The 24,993-nt window shown below is 25.3% G+C and overlaps 1 protein-coding gene across 3 annotated transcripts in view; it reads left to right on the forward strand.

The window, feature by feature from the left end:
- The window catches only part of LOC107173315 (neuromedin-K receptor), a 76,756-nt gene that overhangs the window by 29,410 nt on the left and 22,353 nt on the right, over positions 1 to 24,993 (forward strand). For 2 of the 3 annotated variants that reach the window (XM_015523812.2, XM_015523838.2), the window contains exons 3-6: positions 14,867 to 15,012; positions 22,150 to 22,355; positions 23,999 to 24,147; positions 24,355 to 24,476. In XM_015523812.2, coding sequence (XP_015379298.2) covers positions 14,883 to 15,012; positions 22,150 to 22,355; positions 23,999 to 24,147; positions 24,355 to 24,476 — 607 coding nt within the window. In that variant the 5' untranslated portion in view covers positions 14,867 to 14,882. Of the gene's footprint in view, positions 1 to 14,693; positions 14,808 to 14,866; positions 15,013 to 22,149; positions 22,356 to 23,998; positions 24,148 to 24,354; positions 24,477 to 24,993 lie in introns of those variants that run through there. The other variant, XM_015523829.2, reaches the window with a different exon arrangement.

A 24,993-nucleotide genomic window follows, 5' to 3' on the forward strand; every position in this document is an offset into this window, starting at 1 on the left:
AAATCTCTCTATAAAAAAAAGTGCTGCGAATAATTAATGTACATTACTATGATACAATATAATTTAACTGTAATTTTTTATTCGAAAATAAACATATTTTGGTCTCAGCATACAATTATAAATGTAAATATTTGTTAATCTGGACTTAAGTTGTTTCCTGTAATTTTTTATAGCCACTAATATGTCTCAATAAATTACGAGTAAATAATATAACATAGTATGATATACATTTGTAAGTTCACGGTACCTTTATCTCATCAGTTGACATTTTCAAATGTTCCATCGTGTAAAATAAGAAATTTTTATATTTTAACAACTCAAAAAAATTTAAAAACATTAAATTTATGAAATGATGAATGTCTTACGTTGAATGGAACACCCTTTAATATTATTTATACATTAATATATTTTGTTAAATTGAAACATCAACAAATCCCAATTTTTAAATTATACATAGTTATTTTTTTCTATTCCATATTATCCATGTTATTAGATTAGGTTAGTTTCCATAAATAATTATATTATATTTTTATTTTTATTTAGAGTAATTGATTTAACATTCTTGGTTATTAGCCTATAGTTGTAATACAGAAAAATGAAGGTTAGGATAAACAGAATTAAATATTGACAGATGTATTACAATTCATTACTTAATTTCACAGTATGTGAAAATTGATATATTACTTCAGTATTTTCTCCGTTGAAAGCTAGTCGGAGAGAAGTTGAGTTTCTAAAGATTTTCAATGCTTATATTTTGGTATATTTTGGACATCTGATAACGATGTGATTGATTATGATCATTGATCATTACAAAGGTAATCCTTGCATTCATCGCATATTGGAAAAGGTTCATTTGAGATGAGTAAGGAGTGAGTGAAAAGTGTGACACCTATTCTGACTCAAGTTATGTCAATGGTATTAATGAGTGTTGATTGAACGCATATTAAATAATAATTAAAAATCTCATTGTAACCAATTTTTAATGGATTGTTATTTTTGTCATACTTTAATTCTTTAATAATTATAATAGTTCTCCTCAAGGCGCAATTGCATCTCCAACTCTATTTAACCTCGGCAGATCAACCCATTAATCCGAATACTTAAATATTATCGAATTCGCCAACGATAAAGTAATATACCGACCAGGGCTTAGTTTCAACCTCTCTCCAAAACCACCAGAATAACCTATCACACTGGTAATCTTTCTGGCGCGTCAAAATAAATGAAAGCAAATCTGTACAGTATACACATGACCTTTGCTCTCCGTCACAGCCAACTTTCCCCACTACATATAAACAACAAACCCATCCAAATTCCAACACAGCCAAATACCTAGGTCTAATTTTCGACAAACGTCTAACGTGGGCTAAACACATTCATACAACAAAAATAAAATTAAACAAGTGACTCTCTACTCTCTCAGACCCATCTTTGGTAAGTTCTCAAAACTATCCCTCAGAACCAAAATTCACATCTACAACCTCCTCCTTAAGTCAATATGGTTTATGGTATACAGGTCTGGGGCACTGTAAAAAAATCAAATATTCAAACAAATACAAGTGTTCCGATCTAAAATCCTCAGACTCGTAACCATGAATGCTCCTCGTTACATATCTAATCACACCCTTCATACTGATCTCCATATTCCTAAAGTCACTGAAACAGCCAAGTTATTTTACTCTAAATTCAGAAATCACCTTCATAATCACACTAACCTTCATGTTAAAAACTTACTATCCATCTCCATCCTTGTAGTACACCCTAGAATACTCAAGCCACAATGGCCTCGAGATCTTATAAATTTAAAAAAAAAATCCTAAATAATTTATAAATTCATGCCGAAGTGCCTTCGCTGGTTAATTGTTCTCTCAAGACACTCAAACTAAAATACATAATATATATAATTTAAAAAAAAAACATCATTTATGCTTATTGTACTTTTATTATGTACAGATTATATAAAATCTAGATAAAAAGTAAAATAAAAAATAATTAGTTCAAACTTGTGTCACTTTTATCATGTATAATAAACTTTATAATAAGTAGGAACTCGAATCATTTATGAAGTATGTTTTTCTATATCAAATGACAATGTTTGGGTATTGTTTATAATTGTAGCATTATACATTAAGCCTCATAAATTACTCTAGATTTTTTATGATTGTGACATTTCTATTTGGTAAACAATAAACATAACTACGTATGAAAAATTCTAAATAGTTGAGATGACAGAAGTTGATCTTTTATACATAACATTTTTGAATAATTTATGTGTGTGAGTGTGTTATTGACGATTTTTAGAAATATTATAAGATACAAAAAAGTGTATGAAAATATATTATCTACAGTGAATGATAATAATTCACACGACACTCAGTTAAATTATAGCTTGTGTTCTACCCATTGATGAGATAGATACTATTAAAATGTATTATTGTAGATGAGACGGAAGCTCTCAATTTTTTTTCTATTTGTATTATTATTTAGTTGTTTTATAAGTTAAACCAGTTATATATTATATCTATCCTTTGAAAAATTTTTTAGGTAACTCGTCGTATTGAATAAGCACATTAGCCATTTATTAGCTATACTGCCATACATTATGATAATTTAAATCAATATGTTTAAATGTTCTCCCATACTCAGACTTTATTATTTAGGAGGTCGATAAGTTAACATGTATATGCCAAGTTTCATAAACAAACACCAGATATTGAATGAAAATAAAATGAATCAATAGTGAGCTAATGGTCTTTAAACTTAGTTTAGTGGCCAATGATTGGTCCATTGAATTTTGATGAACGATAAATTAATCATTTTTTTTTTTTGCAACTCAACATTAGTATCTTAAATACTGTAAACATTTAAATTTTAAAGTAGTTTTATAGTAAAATAGTAGAGATTGGAATTTTTAAAGAGTAAAATTGTTTGCGTTTTCGATTGAACTACCGAATGAATTCAGATTTTTTTTCAAACAATAGGTTTATAAGTTTACTTTCTAGTTTTCTTTCCAAATAGGAAGTAGTGATAGATTTATTTTTAAAAATTATGATTTGGCAACATTATTGAACGTTAATATAAAACATTATAACCCTTTTAAAAAATAAATATTACATTTATTAAAAAAAAAAAGGTTAAGTACCTACGATCTTAATCTATGTATGGCATAGTTTTTGAAGAAAAATCATTAATATAACAGTCGAATTGTTGATAATAAATTCGAATATGCGCAGAAAAATCTCTAAAACAGTTTTATTGCTTTTCAGATATTCATGATGAAGTTATTATAGATAACCATTAAACAATGTATGAAATTTTATACTATACATAGATTGTATAGGCATCAGTAAATAAAATTTCACTAGATACATAATGTTTTTTTGTCCGTCACATTTATTATATAAAACCATTCAAGCTATTATCATTAAAACTGCAAAGTGTCTATAACTTTGTATTGCTTATTCAAATAAAAGTTAATAATTTATAAGTATTTTATTAAGGCACGATCATGATAAAACACTTAAAATTAAATTTTGGTTTTGCTCTTCACCCCAGTAAATATAGAAAATATGTCTAATGTAGTTTATTAGGGTTTATAAATGACTGTTTTGAAATCTGCCTAACGTATTGACTGTGAAATGGAAAAATCAATTATATTCTCATAGAATCTAGAGTAACAAAAACTCATTGTAATTGAACTCGGTAGTAATAAGTGACAGATTATAAAATAATGAAATGGAATCTAAAGTTTGAACGTTGCTACCTTGGGTGTTCATACAATTCATACATTGTTTAATAATATAATTAATGATAAATTCCCTATGACCTAAATTATTAATTTATTGATAAAAGTTGAACACAATATGATTTTTATTTTTTATTTTTTATTGGAAAAGATTCTATTATTATAGTAATTTCGTTCAATGGCAATATTATAAGTCTTTATAGAATCTATTCGAAGAATGAAAATATTTTACGGTAGATTTAGACATCGATTGTCTTGACTTTTACACCTTTTAATAATTTTATTAATAAAAAGTAAAAACGAAAGTATTATGGTAGTATGCTACCAATTTTATATTTAATTTTATATAGGAAAATATATTGAGGAATCATAGATGTGTTTTTTATTTATTGTTGGTTTGCGTTTGTATGGTGATAAACAAAGAATTATTTACGCAAAATCAGTTAGAAAAAAAAGTTGAGACCAGAACAAAAGCATATAAGTATATAAGTAAAAAACAAGTAATACTATAAAAATTTATCGAATTAGGTGTACAATTAATTTCAGAAATTCGTCACATATCTATTTCATCCATCTCTACACTAGTTTGTATAGAGACGCTATTTATATAACCTACTTACGTATTATTGTTATACATTTGATAGTAACGATGAATTATAACCATTAAGATATTATTTAATTAATTGAGTTTAATTTTAGTGTTTCTGTTTACGGAGTGATTCATTTATCATAAGTCACACAATATTTCAGAAGTAAAATGGGAACTAAAGTTCTAACGCCGGTGTTAAGTAGTTCATGCATTGATAAAGTATATAAATATAATAATAATATATTAACATTTCATTTTTCTGTTAAGTTAAAAATAGGTTCTGTCAATGATTTATTTTATTTACGATATTAGAGGTTATTAGAATCTAACTGTAGAACGCAAATTTAATGGTAGGTTTGGACATCGATGATCTCGACTTATGTACCTTTTACACTTTAGCCTAGAGCAAATCCTATAAAAAATTGTTTCGTTACGGTTATAAATAAACGTGTAAGGGTAATCCCACGACCATTTGGTGTGGCACCGTATTTGAGGTACCATCCATATTATACGCGTGAATTATTCTTTTCGTTCAAAAATTGCGTTGTTCTATCTCAAGTTGGGAAAAATAATGTGAGATTTATTTTACACATGTCTTAATGGAAAACATTTTATTACCTACGTATTGAACTATAGTTTTTACTCAATACAAAAAATTGAATTCTGACAATTTTCAAAAAAAATCGAATAAAAATTAATTTAATTAAAATTTGAAAATTAACACACAAAAAAAATTGTTCATAGATTATAAAAATGCTACATTAAAATGTTTGATAAAGTAAATAAGTAACTTTGTAATATTTGTTTTGGACTTATCACAAAATTAAAATTAAAAATTGAATATGTACTACACCAATATATATATATATATATACTCGTATATATATATATATATATATAGAGAGAGAGAGATAGAGTCTGTGTATATATACTATAATTTATAAGTATACATGTAAATCTAAAATCTAATGAAAAAATATGGAACAACCTCAATGAAACAGATGGAACGAAATAACCTGAGTTAATATAGTGCCATATAAAAATTTTATTTCATTAATTATTCACGTACCATTATACTTCCCAATGATTGTTTAAGAATTACAACTAACATTTCTTAAAGTTTTCATTGTATGCAGCATCATATGACGTTTATAAAGTTTGGCAAACCAAACCGTTAATAATATTAACGAATTATTCGTAAGACATGGATAGTGTCATCATCTATGATTAACGAACAACGCTTTCATAACTTGAACGCAAAACCACAATCAAACCACAGTCTATGAATGTATTATAATTTTTTTTAAATCTCATTTTCACAATGGAGTATAACCTAGTTAAACTGCATAATATTCATAAGTAAAAAAATTGTAATTAATATTAGGCTAACTACCTAGTTGATTACCTTGCCATAAGTTAATAATGGCCTTTGTATAATTGAATATTAATTAAGGGCAATAACAAAGTTATGTATTATATGTTGATATATTATATTATTGTAAATAATATTAAAATTTAATAAGTTTAAGATTAATATTTGTTTTTTTAAAGTTTAAAGAACTCAATTTGTTTTTAATAATTATCCTGTATATTACAATAATGTTTTATACAACACATTATACATTAATAACTAATGTTTCAAACCAATATATGTAATTATCAACTAAACTTAAAAATTTAAATAAATATAAGTATTATCCATTAAATGTAATTTAAACGTTTTAAAATAGATAGATATTTTAATTTAAAAAGTGTAAATTATTGAATAACTTATATTTTTTTTTTAATTCATTAGAAATACAAAAAATTGTAATATTTCTTGTAAAGAATCGTTACGTATGCAAAATACAAATTAATGTTTGGTAGTAAATTATTTTTATATGGTGCTAGATATAATTATTTAATTAATATGAAAATAACAAGAGTTCTAATTTTCTACATATTATTAAGGTATATAATATAGTGCGAATTTATTTTAAAACACTGTATTGTGTGAAACAAAGACAATTGTGCGTTCCAATTGTTGATATTCTGTCAATTTTTTTAATCATTAATTTTATCTCTGTTCCATGATTTAGGTTAAGAACAATGCAAAGGTATAATATCAAATTTATAGTTCTGGGGTTATGCCGAGTATGGTCAATGATCATATCTGTCAACCAATGATCGACCACTAAATAACTTCTTTCTATTTTTCTCTAAATACGCACCCCGAAAACCAATGTACTAAATTACCATAAATAATTTTCGATTATGTATTATTTAAAAATACTACCGATATACATTCAATTCTGATCAGAAAATTATACAGAATTATAATTAACTAAAACCAATCCTACTTTAAGCTAAAATTATAACATTATTATAACATTATAGATAATGATGATGGTCTATGCTTGGATGATCTGTTAGAATTTTAAGCTATGACTATCTTATTCTTTATATGATAACGTTTATATCACTTTTTCGTCGTATATGATTAATTAATAATTCAATTGAATAGTACTGATGTAATTAATTTTTCAATAATAAATAATTTTAACTTAAAATTATAATAATATATCGACATAAAGAATCACCTATAATTTTGTAATAAAGTCACGTATTATCTAAACAAATTTATTAACTATTAAAACTTTTCATTGATGTTTTGATGTACATTATTTTATTTAATACGTTTTAAATGACATTTATAAAATTATCAATAAAGGAATTTATTTTAACCGCTAACTTGTTTCGATAATTATTTTATTTTTTAAATAATTTTACTTTTCATGAAAAAAAAAAATATAATATATAACATTGATGTACACTATCATAATTTAATTATTCATAGCACAAAATTATAATAATTGTTTTTAATATGTTTTAATTAATACTTAGAAATGTGTGTATCCGTGATAATATAAACCATCCATGCAAGACCTTTTTTTCGTTTTCACAGACATATTTAAGTTCCGATACGCAGCAAGTATCGACGTAGTAATTAAAGAGCCTATTGAACGATGAAAGAGGTGATTCACGGAGAATACAAGTTTATTAATAATTTTATAATGTATTACAGTTCATCGTAAAGTGATTATATGCAATTTTGCACAAAACTCAAATTAATAAAATAAAAATAGTAGACAAGTGGGTGCCGCTCTGCTGTAAAGTAGATGTCGAGTATGTCATTGCAATTGGATGTGTTCAATCCAAATTCAATAACAAATTATTGTATACGAAAAAATATTCTAAACAAAGACAGTGTGTTAGCAAAGTATACTTGAAATAAATCATCATATTTAATAATTAAAAAATATTAATCAAAAATTTATCATTGCTTTTAATACTTCAAAAAGAGTCAAAATATTTTGTTTTTAATATTTATCGTGTACCTATTAAAAATACAAACATAAATATACGTTTGAAATATAGACAAACAAATTAACATTAATTTTTGGTTCATCTTTTTTTTTTTTTTTTTTTTTTAAATAGAAAAACTTAGGGGGATATTCTATTAAATATTCAAATGTTAACTACCTATGCAAAGAAAAATTTTATGGATTTCTAACTAAAAATATGTAAAATTTAGCAATTTTGATGAATTTCACAAAAATTTTAACTTTAGACAGTCATAAAAAGATATTGTAAATTTACGATATTAAATTTATGGCTGACTATTTGACGATTGATTTAAGCTATTTATTATTTTTAATTATACTATGGTCTATGATTGACTGATATGGAACCTTGTATTATGTTTTTAATGTATTAAATTTGATCAAAAGAAAATGTATGACTTATTGACAATAATTTTTAAAAAAAACTTTAATAAACTCTCAAAAATTTCTCATGGCTGTAAATAGCTCTAAAAAAATAGCACTATATAAGTAAAATACAATAAAGTTTTTAAAGTTTCAAGTCCTCGAAAATAATAATGTTATTGTTCGTTTGAATATCTAATTTCACCAAAATTTAAACTTCAGACGTCTGTAATAAAATTCTACTTTTATAGTTTTTAGATTTATTGGTCTCGGTAATAACTACTTATAAAGAACTTCGCATTACATGTTCAAGCGTCAGATCTACATAGGTATGTAGGTATACGTTTTTAATTTATTTATATCAAGAACCTATTTAAACCATTCTTTAATAAAGTGGTGTTAACTCAAAAGTTAATAATAATGAATTTTATAAATGTATACAATATTTTTGTAATTAAATATAAATATTATCATACGATGGTTTCAGCAGAAATAAAAATCAATCTACCATAACACCACTAGTACTAAAATACCCTACCATACCCTACAAAATCAAAAACCTACAAACAAAAATATTTAAAAATAACCCCCGCTGTACCACTTCACACCAAATGGTCTATGTTGCCGCAGGTTCCCCCCCAAAAAAAATGATATCATTTTATTTAATATAAATGATTAATACCCAGACAATTTTAAAATAAATTAAAGAAAAAAACGAACACGTAAAAATACTCAATTCATCATATTATTTTAAAGCAGAAAATCAACGGAAGTTAAACATTTCAAAAATAAACATATACATATCATATGAATAAAATTCGTAAAAATGTTTCATTTATACGGGATACTAAATAGATCAAATACCAGTAAATAACTTGAAAAAAAACTAAAAATAAAGTGATAATATAAGCACATTGCAATAAAATTTCAGTTTTGGAGAAATATTAAATTTCACATTATGTATATAAAATTCTAATATTTTTATAATAATATAATATAATATTTTGAAATATAATAAAAGTCATAAGGGTGTTGCATATCAAAAACGTTGATGAAAATTGTAGATCTTGAGCAGAGCAATGAACAAATTAGTTTTACAATGATGTTTTTTTAGATTTTTTTTTGTCAATCCTCATGTTTTGGAGGAGGAAAAAACTTCCAGTCATCATATTTACTTTGAGGGTATAATTAATGCTTTTAGAAATTTGTGTTTAGATGGAACTTTTTAAGGGAACTACAATATTACCTATCCTAATACCATTCTAAAAATGATTTTAAAAACCAAAATCAAATATGAAAAATGAAAATATTTATGTGAATTCAGTTTTTAAATTTATTTTTATTTTTTATTGTAATTTAAAAATATATAATTGCAATTATTATAATTTACGCTATGATTTATTATAAACTTATGAATTCATAAAATGTATGCAGCTAATTTGCCTAACCAACACTCCGTGTCACCAAAGTTTTGAATTTTTTAAAAAAATGTTTTTGTTTATTTTTTTTCTAATTATTAATATATCAAAGGAAGTAATGCCAACAGCAATTCCCCCTCCGGTTTTCAATACCCTGATAAAAAAAAAGTATAAATACATCGAATGCATCTAAAACTATTATTACACAACATAATTAAAATAATAAACCTGGAGCCATAATGATATTTTATCGAAGCCACTTTGTTGTTACTATTTATTATATTTTTTGTCAAATTTTTTATAGATATATTAATCTATTAAAATCGTCGTCAACCTAACCATATTGTTTAAACTATTAATTTTGTTATTTTACTTCATCACTCAAGTTACTATAATATACCTTATGTGCATTTGAAACAATTTTACAAGCTCAAAATGAATCAATATATTATATAGTGAATATGTATTTATTTTTTTTTATTATTGATCTTGAAATTTACATAAATAAATTTCCGGTTCGACAACACAGGCCACAAGCGTTACGTTTTTAGTAAAATACAATTATATAATTATAAATATGGTATATATTTTAAATAATTTTACAATATTTTAGTCGTGACTTACAGTATAGATTTATTATTTTTATTGTTTTGAAAAATTGTATTGTATTGGATTCATTTTCGGGGTTTGGGCCTAGAATTATTCCAATGTTGGGGCTTATGTTTAGTTCTTCTCTTTGTATTTGATATATTCTGCATTCTTCAAAAACGTGTTTAATTATGAGAGTGGTGCCACATGTTTGGCATATTGGTGGTTCGTTTTTTTCCATCAAATATCAGTGGATCAATTTTGAGTGTCCAATTCTAGCTCGATCCAGTTTTTTTTCGTAAGTGGTACTAATGTTTGGGTTTCTTTTCCATCTTTTTACTGTTTTTTTAATTCGGTTTAATTTGTTGGTTTGGATGTTCCATATGTTTTGCCAAAAAGAGATTGTGTTTTGTCTAATCTGTTTTCTTACGTCAGTGTACTGAGAAATGTTTATGAATTGTGCGTCACTTGAGCGGATACCAAGTTTGGCTTGTTTATCTGCCCTTTCATTGCCATCTATGTGTCCAGGTGTCCAAATAAGAATTATAGTATTGTTTCTTTTTTTTTGCTTCCTCTAATCTGTTTTGAATTTGTATTGTTATGTCACTAGGATTAAATTTGTTTTTTACACTAATGAGGGAGCTTAATGAGTCGCTTAAAATAATATATTTTTCATTTTCATTTTGGTTAATGAACTTGATGGCTAGCAGTATGACTACTGCTTCGGCTGTATAATATAACATGTTGGTGGTAATTTGAATGATGTTTGTAGATTTTCTTTTACTAAGGCTATTCCTACCCCTTCATCATTTTTTTAGTATGACAAAAATTCTATGAGGAATTTTCAGCAACTTGATGAAATTCTTTACAATAAACCACCTTTAAATTTATAAATTTTAATTATTTTTCTTAAAAAAAAAATAATTTAAAACTAAATACATTTAACCTAATACTTTAATACTTTTTTTTTTAAATGATTATTAACTAATGATTATTTTTAGTAGTTAGATTTTTTATATGAAAGTATTATTACTACATATTTCTGCTTGAAAATTTAAACTTATGATAATTGCAGGTCAAACATACAATTCATACATAATATTTAAGTTTTTCGTAATTTCAAATTCATTGAACAAAAATAATTGAAAATAATAAAAGTAATCGTTTTTCTGGAATAAATATAATTTTCATATAAAATAAAATGTATTTATAGTGCATTTCATTATAATAATATTATCATGGAAATCGTAGACCAGTTTTAACAAATATTTATTTCTTTTTATGTTTTCAAGATCTGCTGGCATTAATTGTTCATAATTAAAATACGTTAGATGTTTATACTTTTCATACTAGTAAAAGATCGCATATAGGTAATAAATTGTATTATAATATGAATAAAATATATTCACCATATTATATAGCTGAATAACCTTATTTTTAAAATATATTGGCTATTAAAAACTTGATACTCCACATTATTTCACAGTGAGTTTCAAATTCCATTTAAAACATACAAATTAAAACAATATGTATATATTGTATATCTAATTTATAAAAACTATCAATGATAAGTATAAAATACATTATAATATTTGATAATGCACAACTCAGTTGTAATAATATTTATGTTCTCTGCATACAAAGATTTTGATTAAAATATTTTTGTAAAGAATGAAAATAATCACAAAGTAAAATATTTTGACTCTTTAATTTTTAATTAAAGCATCCTTGTGTAGTGTTAATATAAATAAATACATTTAATACAAAGCTAACTAGGCACTAAAAGTTAAAAGGTTCAATTAAACTATCGTGGTAATTAATATCATCAATGTTTGCTCATAAATCATAATATTACAATTTATTAATACAATTTTTTATTCGAATATAAATCATAATTACTAATTGCTTAAATGTTACAAGATGAGTAAATGTAGGTAGTTGTTTCCACCCACATAATCATCTAATTTTTCATAATAGACATTATTATATTCTAATATTAGATTAATTTCTACCTAAAATCATGAACAATACACAATATACATATTATACATTTCAATCATTATTTTACAAAATGTCTAAAAAAATAAAAATTTATCATTAAACTAATTCAGATTTCTCAAGCACATCTTGAAAAAAAAAATTAAAATAGCAAAGTGAGTAAAATTCACAAAAAAAAAACCAGTTTGTTGTATTTTTTTTATGTATAATAAGTTCTCGAAAAAATATGTTTGCTATACATAAAACGTTATGTTAAAACAAAAAAAAAGTCTACACTTTTTACTATATAAACTATAAGGAAACAAACGATTTGAACCAAACTATAATATATTGTATGTGTGTATGTGCCAAAGGCTTTAAAGTTAAATTTTAAAATATGAGAAGGTGAGATCTTGTAACTAGTGGCAGTATAAGAATGCTACTTAAAATCCCTATAAAAAATAACGAATATTCCAGCTTAAAATATTGTCTATTAAGAATTATTTAAAGTTTTGTCTTCTAAACAAACAATGTACGTGTGAATTCTTCGTTAATTCAATCAACCTAGTTAATAAATTAAAAATATTCATCACCGATTTTTTATTTTATGTGAAATCAAACAAACATCTTTAAATGATGAATCTAGTCATAAGTGATAATATATTTGTACATAATTTATAACTATATAATATATATATAAATAATAAAAATATCATTTTATTTATATTTATATGCCGACGCGCGACGTATAACTTAAATCTTAAGATAATATACCTATTGTTAGCAATATGTTTAATAATAAGTTATGTACAATGCGCCCTAATGTCTTGAAACTTGAACCACACAACCATAAAATAATAAATTCTAAGAGTAGTTTTAGTACAGGTAATAATACGAGTATGCATGGGTAGTAGTATAAGAAGACGAAATATATTTTCATGGCATACCTTCTTAAAAATATAAATTATATTTTTAATATTTATTTTTTCCTAAACCACTTGCAGAAAATAATAAACATTACAAGTTATATGGATTTAAAAAACAATTATACTTTTACCAAAAAATATTTATGTTTATTTTCTTAAGATGTTTTATTTTAAAGATGAATTGTATATTTCTTTTTAGATAATAATTGTATAAAATTCATATTGTGGTAGCTAGTAAACCAAAAACAATTTAAATCTTGTGAATAAACCAATTCATTTATGTCACAAACAACGACTGACTTCAAAATATGTCTGAATTTAAATGATAAACAGTTTTTCAAGATGGGAAAAAATGAAAAGATATTAATATTATCATTTTGAGCTTTAAAATAGGTAAATGAAATTACATGATACAATATCATCTCGTTTTACTTGTTCAAATGTAAGTACTACAAGTTATACTCTAGTATTCTTGATAAGTGATAACTTAATTTTTTTTTAACTAATTTAATTGTAGGTACTATTGTTGTACTCTGTCAATAACTTGAAAATCGAAAATATTTTTTTACCTCATAAGTTTTTATTTGTGTAGTTAAAAAAATTAAATGACACACCTAATATAAACATAGTTTTTATGAATATTTTTGATTTGGTATAAAAAATTATATTTGTAAACATTTAATTTATTTTGTTGTAATTTAAAAAATATTATACGTGGGTACTCGAAACTTTTAAAGTATATCATTATATTTTTTAAACACAATTTCCTTTCAAATACAATGTTTTCAGCAATTAATAATTCAACCTCTCATATTTCAATAATGGAAAAATAAACAACTTTAATTGAAATTATATCATAAAATGTACTGATCATAATAGGGACTGACAGGCCATCTTCGTTCTGAATCGTTGTTCATGTGCAATGATTTTATATCATTGAATTCTAATTGAATTATTACATAGTGATTCACACGACACTTATATTATCAGGCTGAAACACGCTTGCCAATATTTTTTTTAAATCTGATAAGCATAAAATCAATGATACGTTTATTTAAAATAAGTAACATACGTTATCGATAGTAAAATTATATTATTATGAGTGATGGATAAATTTATTCAAATTATTTTTAACAGAAAAGAGCTAAAATCAGGTATGCAACAACTAACCTGTATGAAAGTATCTATCCAATTACCTAATACTTTTTGTTTCTCGTGAAAGGTTATGACCGGATTAATTCAAATCCCTGGTACCGCTAGTTTTTAATGGTACGGAAAAGCTATCAAACATCAATTTACAGGGACATTTTTAAGCATATTCATCCCATTTTTCCCTTTATACTTATTCAAATTATGACTTTTAGACATTTCAAGTATACTTAAAGATCATATCTAAATTCCTTTCCTGTGGTAATACAAATTTCTTTTTTTCAAATGAGTGCCTGAAAACTTGTAAGACTGTTATAGTGTTATTATACTTATCTGATAATAATCATAATATTAACCTCTTGTTACATATTATGGCTCTTAAAAAATTTATGCGATAACACACGGTTGAATGAAAAATTTAGTTTAATTATTTTTTATTTGTATTATAATACATTTAAAAATCAAATCTAATTAAATAGTAATTTAGTGTGCACGTGGAAAAAAAGTAAATTACATATTTTATATAGAATTGAAATACATAAAAACGCAGTAATAAGTACGTAGTAACTAAGTATGCTGTAACATAAATTTGAAATCCTGGTACTTAGTTGTAATGTACCTACAGTTTAACAACTTAATTTCAAGATAATTCTACAAGATTTTAAAAAGGTATTGTTATGTTTGATTTTAATCAACTAATATTGTTGTAAAACATTTTTTGTTTTCAGTTTTTAATCAATCATAATGGACGAAATTCATTACAACGCTGTATGCAATAAATCTCTGGAAGGAATTAAAAACCTAAGGAATAACGATTCGATTCCAATAGATGATTGCAATAATTATACTAATCATACGGATTTTTATATAGAACGTGAGTAGAAATAAAAATTATACTCCATTATATTATTTTATACATACCTATTTTATTTGTAAACAAATATATACAAGAAGTAAAGAACTGGTTTTGTAATATTATTTACTAGCTCCATAATTGATGTTTACTATGCCTAAGTCAGCATTATTTTGTGGAGAGTAACATCGGTTGATTTACACTTATAAATTATAGGTACTCGATTCGAAGAGTATAGTTATGAATCTTTGTTAGCGTAAGTTTTGTCTGATATTTATTTGTATATACAATGTATTGAAATTATATATTAAAGGTTATCAGACATATCTAGTTGCGACTGGGCTTAAGTGCACCTCACTGCATAGACATTTATCGTTTAGAAAAAAAAAAAACAATAAACTTATACATATTAAAAGAAATTATTACTTACAAATAATGTGCAAATCAATTTCAATTAAATACAAACTGGTTTAACGATTTTTATGAAAAAATTATTTCGATCAAATGTAGTGTTTTGGTTAGTCTTGTAATTATTTAATTTATATTTTTTATAATTATTGTCTAGACTCTAGACCAGTAGTTCTTAACCTTTTTTATTCCCCTCTTGTAAATTTTAAATATTCTTACGCCTACTTCATTAAATTATAGTTTAATTTTAAATAACTAGGTATAAATTAATTTTTATAATATATAATACATCGATGGATTACCACCTAAAAATTAATGTATTGTTATCAATTTTACTAATATTAAAATGTCATGATCAACATCGCCGTAACCTTTTCCATGTGTAGTATCAAAATCCTCCTCCAGGTTAGTAAACACGGATTATATATCTTGAGATCCACAGTTAGAAAATAACTGACTAATTAAAGTGTTTTTTTGATATTTTGAGCTAATTAAGATTGAGATCTTTGATTAAAAATTATAGCAGATATAGGCCATTTTAATTGTTTAGAAAATTGGAAAGAAGTGAATAGTTGTTATTTTAATTTATGATCAGATACATACTAGAAATGATATCTAGGCAACTTCTGTTAGTATTGCTGTAATTTAGGTTGGCTTCGTGTTCGATTAAGGGTGGCTTACAGAATCATCGAAGTTCTCTGTAGATACGGTATCCTTATAGTAGTTCGCTAGATAATCTACCTTGCATATAATATTATTTTGACAGTTAACTGTTTTGTTTTATTGTTTTTGTTGTATTATTACTATGATTTAATTATATACGTTACGTATACCCTCGGAAACATGGGCCATTGGACTTACAGATAAAATAATAAATTACATATTATATTGTATACTAAATCTAAATTTTAGTTTAAAGATTGGCGGCTATACTGATATTTTGTTATTAACTTCAAAAGGAACATAAACTACAATTTACTATACAGCAATGATATTTTTAGTATATATATATATATATATATATATATTTTTAAATAGAACATCAAATATCAAATTTTAAATATTTGTACCTATATGTTTTTAATTTTCTATTATTTGAATTATGATTTGAATTTTTTTTTTTGCGTTTATTATATATAAATAAAAAACAAATTTAAATAATTAATAATATTAAAAACAACATACATAATTGTGTAATATACGTAATAGAATTGTATATTTTTTTTTATTAAGTGTTTATGGCATAAACAACAAGGTTATTAACCAGCGTTAATTTTTTTTTTAGTAATTTATTTAAATTATATATAGTGTATACTGACATATTTTTATCAACCATAAAAAGTATTTATATAGTTTAGTTACAAAAACATTATATAATGATAATAATACACAGTGCTAATGTAAAAAAGGATAAATTACTAATATGTATGTACTTTAATGTAATAGTATATTATGATATGTGTCATAATATGTTCGTGATCACAGTAAAAACTTGATTGTATAGTTAAATATAATTCCTAGTTGAATATATGATTAATGTGAATTGTGATAACTTAACCAATATTTTTGGTTAAATCACTAGTATGATAAGCCCGTATCTTATGATTATTGGTTGTATTAGACTTGTTTATTTTTAAAATAAATCGGTTGCAAACATAATTATAATAGGTTTTAGTTATATTATGGATGTTTGAAAATTTGTAAAAATGAATTCAACTCGCATTTTCTATTTTTATTTTTTTGAATAAGCGATTTAATTATAATATAATAGTTATTGTACCACTGTAATATGAACAATTATCAAAATATTGACTATAAATTTGCATAGCAGGTGAGTAAAGTTTCAAAGATAAATCTTAAAAGGCTTTTGTACACGTGATGCCTATAGTAGGTGTATTTAATAAATATACGAAGAGAAAAATACAAATCAATATGTAAATGTATAAAAGCTTTGTCGATGGTGTTACATATTTTGTGGGTGGGTGCATGATTTTGTGTAGGTACTTATATTATTAAGTCATTCTTCCAAAATAAATAGTGCAATCGCTTATCGGCCGCAGTTCAGATTGGGGGAGTTCTGTCCGAAGATAATCTGAAATAGTTCCGTCGCTGAAAATATTTCGTAGTTCAGATCTTCCGTCACTGCATAGAGAATTAAACATTTCAATAATTTACTTATATATAATGCATAAACTTAGATATTATATAATTATAATAATAATTGCTCATTTGATATTACACTTGACTTGAGAATATTATTTAGATGAGCTTAATTACGTGACTGTAATTCGAAAACAGCAATCGATAATTGTGCGTCACCTCCCTCCCCCCATCAACGTTCATCGATAGTATGGTGAGGAGAGGGGTTCAATTTCCGAACTCACAGCTGTTATCATAACTTTTAGATTCTGAGTGCAGCGAGGAATGTATTGGTTTTAGAATGATGTTTGTTTCTTTTCTTTTTTATTTTGTAAACACTTTTTCTCCCTCTAAACTTGCTCAAAAGTGTAACATCTTTTCTAAAAGGTAATGTTCTTCAGCTGGTACTTTAAAGAGGTGATTTTTGAATTTTCGAAACGGTACTCGAAATAAAAGCGGTTAAAGGAGAAAAAACGTACGATTTCACGATTTTATAATATTAAATAATTACGGATGATGTTTTTTTTTTGAAATTATAACAATGTAATTAATATATTATATCATATCCTAAACTAATAAACCTTATCCACTCAGAATCGTTTTTCGTATACAATGATATTACATTATTGAATTCAAACTCAATATCGTCCATTACAGTAACCCACTTATAATCTACTGTACTGCAGAGCGACATCCACTTACTTACCTGCTTTTTTTATTTTGTTTTTTCATAGACACTGCTCTCCGATCCGGTAAAGTATCGCGTTACAGGTACCAATACCGTTATTAAATCAAAAGACGCATGGTTCGTGTTTTTGAGACAAAATAATACCTTTATGGAGGGAGGGATGTGAATAATAATAAAATAACCCGATCTCTATCATTCGAATTCAACGCCAACACAATAATAATTTTTTTCTATTTATTAGCGGGGGCGTGATTCATCGACGCGTTGCGTGCAAATCATAATTCAAAGCCATAATAGTAGGTATAAGGTATGTAGTCGCTCGTGCCATCGTAGGATATCATCCAAAACCGTATTTTTCACTCAATATCCTCAGATTGATATATTGTGTTCGTATATTACTAATTATATTATATATCTATACATATATAGCCTTATTATGTTATAATAAAAAATTACCTAACAACAACATTCATGGTCGAGAGTCAAAAAGACTCAAATATCTTTAATAATAACTACCTCTGTATAATAATGTGATGAAGGTATTACATATATCGCACGTGTAGTTAGTCCTCCTTGCTACGTATACCATATAATACATTAATAAATACATGTAGGTATACCAAGGGTGTATTCTAGGTCAGTGGTTCCCAATTAGTATTGAGCATGGACCTCTAGCTAAATCTTAAATTGAACGGGGGAACCCTTATTTGTGATCACTTACTTTTCAATTTTGTTTAATAATAAAAATGAAAAATATGATATACAGTATAATATATAATACATTAATTATCGACATTTTTAACGATAATCGAGTTTCAATAGTGATCGAGTAAAATACCAGGAATTTCAAACCAATACATATTTAAAAATTCTACTAAAATAAAATAAAAATATCACTTCAGTACTACATAACCACGGACCCCCTAACATCAACACGTGGACCCCTGGGGGTCCGTGGACCACTTATTGGGAACCACTGTTCTAGGTAATTATAGTGCACTGTTTTTCAAATGAAAAATATATATAATTATTATTTAAACACGTATAATTCAGTACATAATATTATAACGTTATTGCGTCAGCAATAATATATATACAAATATAAATCTATTATAAAATTATACGTCAAGTAGAAAATATCACAGTGTGCTTTTAAAACATCGTGTTATAAACATATTCAGCGTTGCAAATGATTTAATCGGACCAACGAATGGTATTATTATATCTATTATATTACATTTAAAAGGTAAACTTATAATATATTATGTACGTGTTAACGGTTAAAAATGTTTTTTTTTTTTTTTTTTTCAAAACAGTTTCTACTTTTATAATTTTGTTTTTCACACTAACAGTTAACACGCGTAATAATATGTAATTTTACTTTCATCTCGATCTGCGCACCCACATTTTATTGTCTGTATAATTTTTATCATGAACAAAAGTATTTTTTCTATAATTTAAAAATTTTAATAGTATATATTACATTCTCATAAAACATTTAGTAAATACATTAGATTCGTTTAACAATTAATTACCTAATGATGTTAAAAACAAGAACGGTTTTGTTATGTACCTATAATAAAAAGTGTGTGGATACCCATAATATTAAGTGACGTATATGAACTACAATGAATCCTATTAAAGTGCGGTAGTTGGTCATAGTCACTATTTCGAATCGTGGTAAAGTGTCATCTGGCGTCACTAGTACTCAGATGGGTGACCACCCTGGTTTTCAATGTCAAATTCTCGGCCAATCTATTATTCTCTTGTGTTGGGTGTCATTCATTTGGGCGAATAACCCAAAATTTACCTGAGTAAAGCATATATCATTTGGGCGAAAAATTGACTGATCGTTTAGCCGAGTTTATAAATTATTGAATAATAGGGAAGTAACATACTTACGTCTACAATAATTTTTTTAATATTTACTACAGCTAAATATTATTATTATATCGTTTCGGCTGATTGGTATTTATACGCAAATTTACAAATATAGATAGTGAATGATAATTTGTTAGATTGTACTAAGACGTGTGGGTTTTAATTTTTTGCCCATGTCTAATCTAATCAGATACTGAAGTGTGACATTTATTAATTACAATTTAGTTAATAATAACAAATATTATATATATATATATGATAATACATAATAATAATAATAGATTTTTAACCATACCAGTTAGAGTTAACTGAGAGTCCTAAAAATGGGAAGGAAAACCTATTAGTCTATAAAAATGTTTATAAATATATATTTAATTACTTATTATACCATTGTATAGATTCTAAATTCACTATTTTTAATAATAAAAAAATTATATATATATATTATATATAGCTCACCCAAACGATATGTTATTTTGGGTCATTCGCCCAAATGAAACCCCTCCCCCCTTGTGTTTCTAAACCAACTTTAACCTCTATACAAAATGATAATGACCATATTTTTTAATCCTTATGTTCAATAGAAAAAAACTATCAATTTGTGGTTTAATCCCGAGTATAAAAATATCAGCTAAAATGTAACAAACATAATTATAATTATAATTCATCACCATCAAATATTAATGAATATTTATTTTATTCATGTCTTATTCCATAATTTTATCTAGCGTGCTAGCTGTTATGATAGTGTACATACACCAAATGTTATTCAACTAACAAATTTAGCGGATTTTAATAGTTCAATATTATAATACATGTAATCACTGAGCATTTAATTATAATTTATAATACTATAACTGTAGAATATAGCTGATACTTGAAGTAATTCGCGCACTATTACAAAACAATTTCATCAAAAAACCCTATTTACCACCCCACTGATCAGCTACAAAATTAATTGATGTAGTTAATCTCTTTGAATTTAATGATGTCCAATTGAGAGGTAACCCTTAATGTTGTCTTATTAATTGAAAGTTTAACATTTGAATGGTTCAATGGGTACTAATATGATAATCTAAATTTATAATTTAGTACGTGCTTAGGTTGCGTCAAGAATTCCAGACGATATTATTTATTAGAGTTATTAATAAACAGCGTGATTCACCAAACATGTGACACACTTCAGACACTCCCTTTTTCCATTCAAATTCTGAAATCAAGAATTTTAAGTTTACTTAAAGACTATAATATTTCAAACAACTAACTTTATCGTTTTATATAATTCTTAAAGTATCCTATGATTTTACCAAACAAACTACTTATTTTTTTAATAGGAATACAAACTTTTTTTTATCAATTGATAAGTATATGTTTTTTTTTTTGAAAATGTTAATATAACTAACATTTTAATGATCTAAAGAAAATTCAACGAGTTGTTTCTGAGTTATTAAAATCTAAATTTTAAGCACTTAGGATCATAATCCTCAAAAATTAATTATGAAAAATACATGATATATCTACTTGAAATATGTTTTAAATTAAAAAATTTTATCATATTAAATATTAATTATAATGTGATAACATTTTCGTTTAAAACCATATTACCCTTCCATATGATACCATATCATCAAAACCCAATATCATAGGTCTATATAATTATTGATAATTGAAATGAATTTAATGAACAAAACAACTCGTTAACATTTTGATATACATATATGTGTTTATATACAAATTAAAAAAAGCCATATTTTTGACAATTTACAATCTAAAAGGGTTATTTTTAATTGACCAAAAGTAAGATACTAACTTAACTAAACTATCACTGGATACTGCTTCACCTGAAATTGTATGAAAATATAAGTTGGTATTTGAAGTACTGTTGTCCTCATAGGTGAAATACTTGTATTTAATATATTAAGTACAGTATACAGTATAAGTAATACATTATAATAATATAAGAGTATAAGAACACATAAACCATTTTAAATAAAGCACTTAATATTATTATAATATATTTTATTTTTATCATAACATTATAGCTACATTATTATATGATGTGCCCGTAAGCATAATTCTTCTTCTGTCAATGTTCTATGGAACGATATCTGTAATGGCAGTGGTGGGCAATGCTCTAGTGATATGGATTGTGACGTCGAGCAGACGAATGCATAATGTGACCAACTTGTACATAGCAAACTTGGCATTAGCTGATATCGTTATCGGTTTGTTTTCAATACCATTTCAAGTAAGTAATATTATTGATCTTATTTTGTTGATGTACGATCATTGGTATTAGTGTGTGTATCAACAATATACAATGATTCGCACTGTCTATCTATAATTTACATTGTGATATATCACTGTAAATTTAAAGCAGTAGGTGCCTACATGAGATAAGAATAATATATGTACACCAAGCCTACTGTTGAACCTAGATAACAAAATATGAAATATCTCAATAAGATGTAAATAATTCCATAGCAAGATATTTTCAATATACATATAATAAATATTAGAATAAATTAGGATTTTTATAAAAATGATTATCAATATCTTCTTAATTAATTTTTTTAATTTGTATAATCTAAAAAAAGCGAAAAGTACCTATATGATTTTTCACTGAAAGTATTTGTTTGTTTATTTTTATGTGGGTGTGATTTCGTTTCATTACGTTTGGAACTGGAAAATTAATCCAATGTTAAATATTGAGAGCGATTTATGATGGAGAATTTTATTTAGTTTGTATTTTGATCAACCAAAAAATAATGGAAATTTCTAAAGCTGTTCTTTGATATTTGAAAAAACTACCAAAAAAACAGCTAGGAAACACGAATACCTACATATTTATACAATACTTCAATCTTACTTTAATATTGTCATAATCGAAGAGACATACAATTTTCATTAAATACTTATTACAGTATTTTATAAACAGATAATAATAAAGTTTTAAAATATATTCATGAGCTATCTATATATTATACTTTGAAATTTCAGAATTTTGGAATATCTTTTTTTATCATGTTAATTAAATTTATGTTATTGGAATGATAAAATAAAATTTTGAAAAATTAACACATAGTTATACCTACCATAATTTGTTTTTACAGCAATTTAATACAAGGTTCTTAGTAAGATTGCGTTTTTAATGAATTTAGAATATTATGTCAAAAATAATTTAGGTTAAATTTTTTTATTTACTATACGATAAGATATAATTTATAACCAACTTATAATCTATATGTGTCATTTTGTTTCCAAATTTTATTTTTTGACAAAAATATAAACATTAATATTCATTTTCAAAGTGGTTGTAGTAACTAAAAAAATGCCCAGTAATATAATATTTAATTTGAGTAACTTCCTAAAACATTCATCTTTGATAAAAAAAAAACAACAACAACAACAACATCAACAATCAACATAAACCAATCGATACGAGAGATTATTAAATGATAATTTAGTTATATTTATCTAGACGTGATATCATTTAATACATTTATAATATATGTAATATTTATATATGTTTGTGTTTTATTTTTTATGAAAATCTTGGATATTCGTTAGCTTTCATCACAAAAACGTGTATACATAAATATATCTACACATTTAAATAATTCTCATCCCGGAATTTATGGAGGGGGGGCTAACATATTATTTTAATTATACCTTACATTTTTTCTGATTTTAATATATCATATTCCGTAGTATATAATTTACTAACAATAATATAACACACAGTATCGATGTGATGGGCACTTATTCCCAGTAGACTGTTTTACATGTATATGTTGTCATATGCATTAAAAATATACATAAGGTCATGATCGATTTAATAATAATATGGTAATCATTGTATGATACTGAAACACTATTTTAACAATTAAGTTTCAGGCCGCCCTGTTGCAACGATGGAATTTACCAGCTTTAATGTGTCCATTTTGTCCGTTCGTACAAGTGCTTTCAGTTAACGTGAGCATTTTTACCTTGACCGCGATCGCAGTTGACCGGCACAGAGCTATTCTCAGTCCGCTCAGGTTAGTACGAGTTGTGTCTTTCGGTGAAATAAATAAACGTACACCAAACACAACAATAACCAACGGGCAGTGGCCACAATAATAATTAGTTGTTGTGTATTAAATTACAGTGTTGTTGTTATGATTTATTAACATTATTATTATTATTATTAATACTAGTAGTAGTAGTATTGTTATTATTATTATTATTTCGTATATTGTTAACAGCGCAATACCATCGAAATTCCGAGCAAAAATTTCAATAGCCACCATTTGGACGATAGCTTTTGTGCTCGCGACACCAATGGCTATTGCTCTCAGAGTGCAACTTATCGAATACGGAGATAGAGGTCAGTGGTAATTTTATTTATACGAAGAATTTCTTTCTCTTTAACAAACTTCTTCAAACCGATTCTAAACTGACTGTTTTTGGTTTACGTAGTACACTTCGACTACAATTACAGTCACAGAATGTGCAGACTCATTATTTAACCGTATTATATACGATGTCAATATAATTTGTATTTTTTAAGATAAAAACTATCAGACGTAATTATTGCAAACACAAAAAACATAAATCGTTGATACATTTTTGTTAATCAGTTTAGTCAACATATTATTATTATACATTAATAATACATATAAACTATACATATAATATAACATTTATAGCATTTAGATTAAGAGGTGTGTTATTGAATTATATATTTTAATAAGAAATAAAATAGAAAATTAAGATAAATTTAAAATTATGAAAATAACAACAAATATATTCTATATCCTATTCGACAAGTAAATTCTTGATTTGGATAACAAAGACATCACCATCATGCACATAATTCAATGATAAAACAATTATTAGTTAAG

Source organism: Diuraphis noxia, unplaced genomic scaffold (genome assembly GCF_037042655.1).
Source record: "Diuraphis noxia isolate RWA-SAM2 unplaced genomic scaffold, SU_Dnox_SAM2 contig0003, whole genome shotgun sequence".
In the NCBI taxonomy this organism is placed as follows: Eukaryota; Metazoa; Arthropoda; class Insecta; order Hemiptera; family Aphididae; genus Diuraphis; species Diuraphis noxia.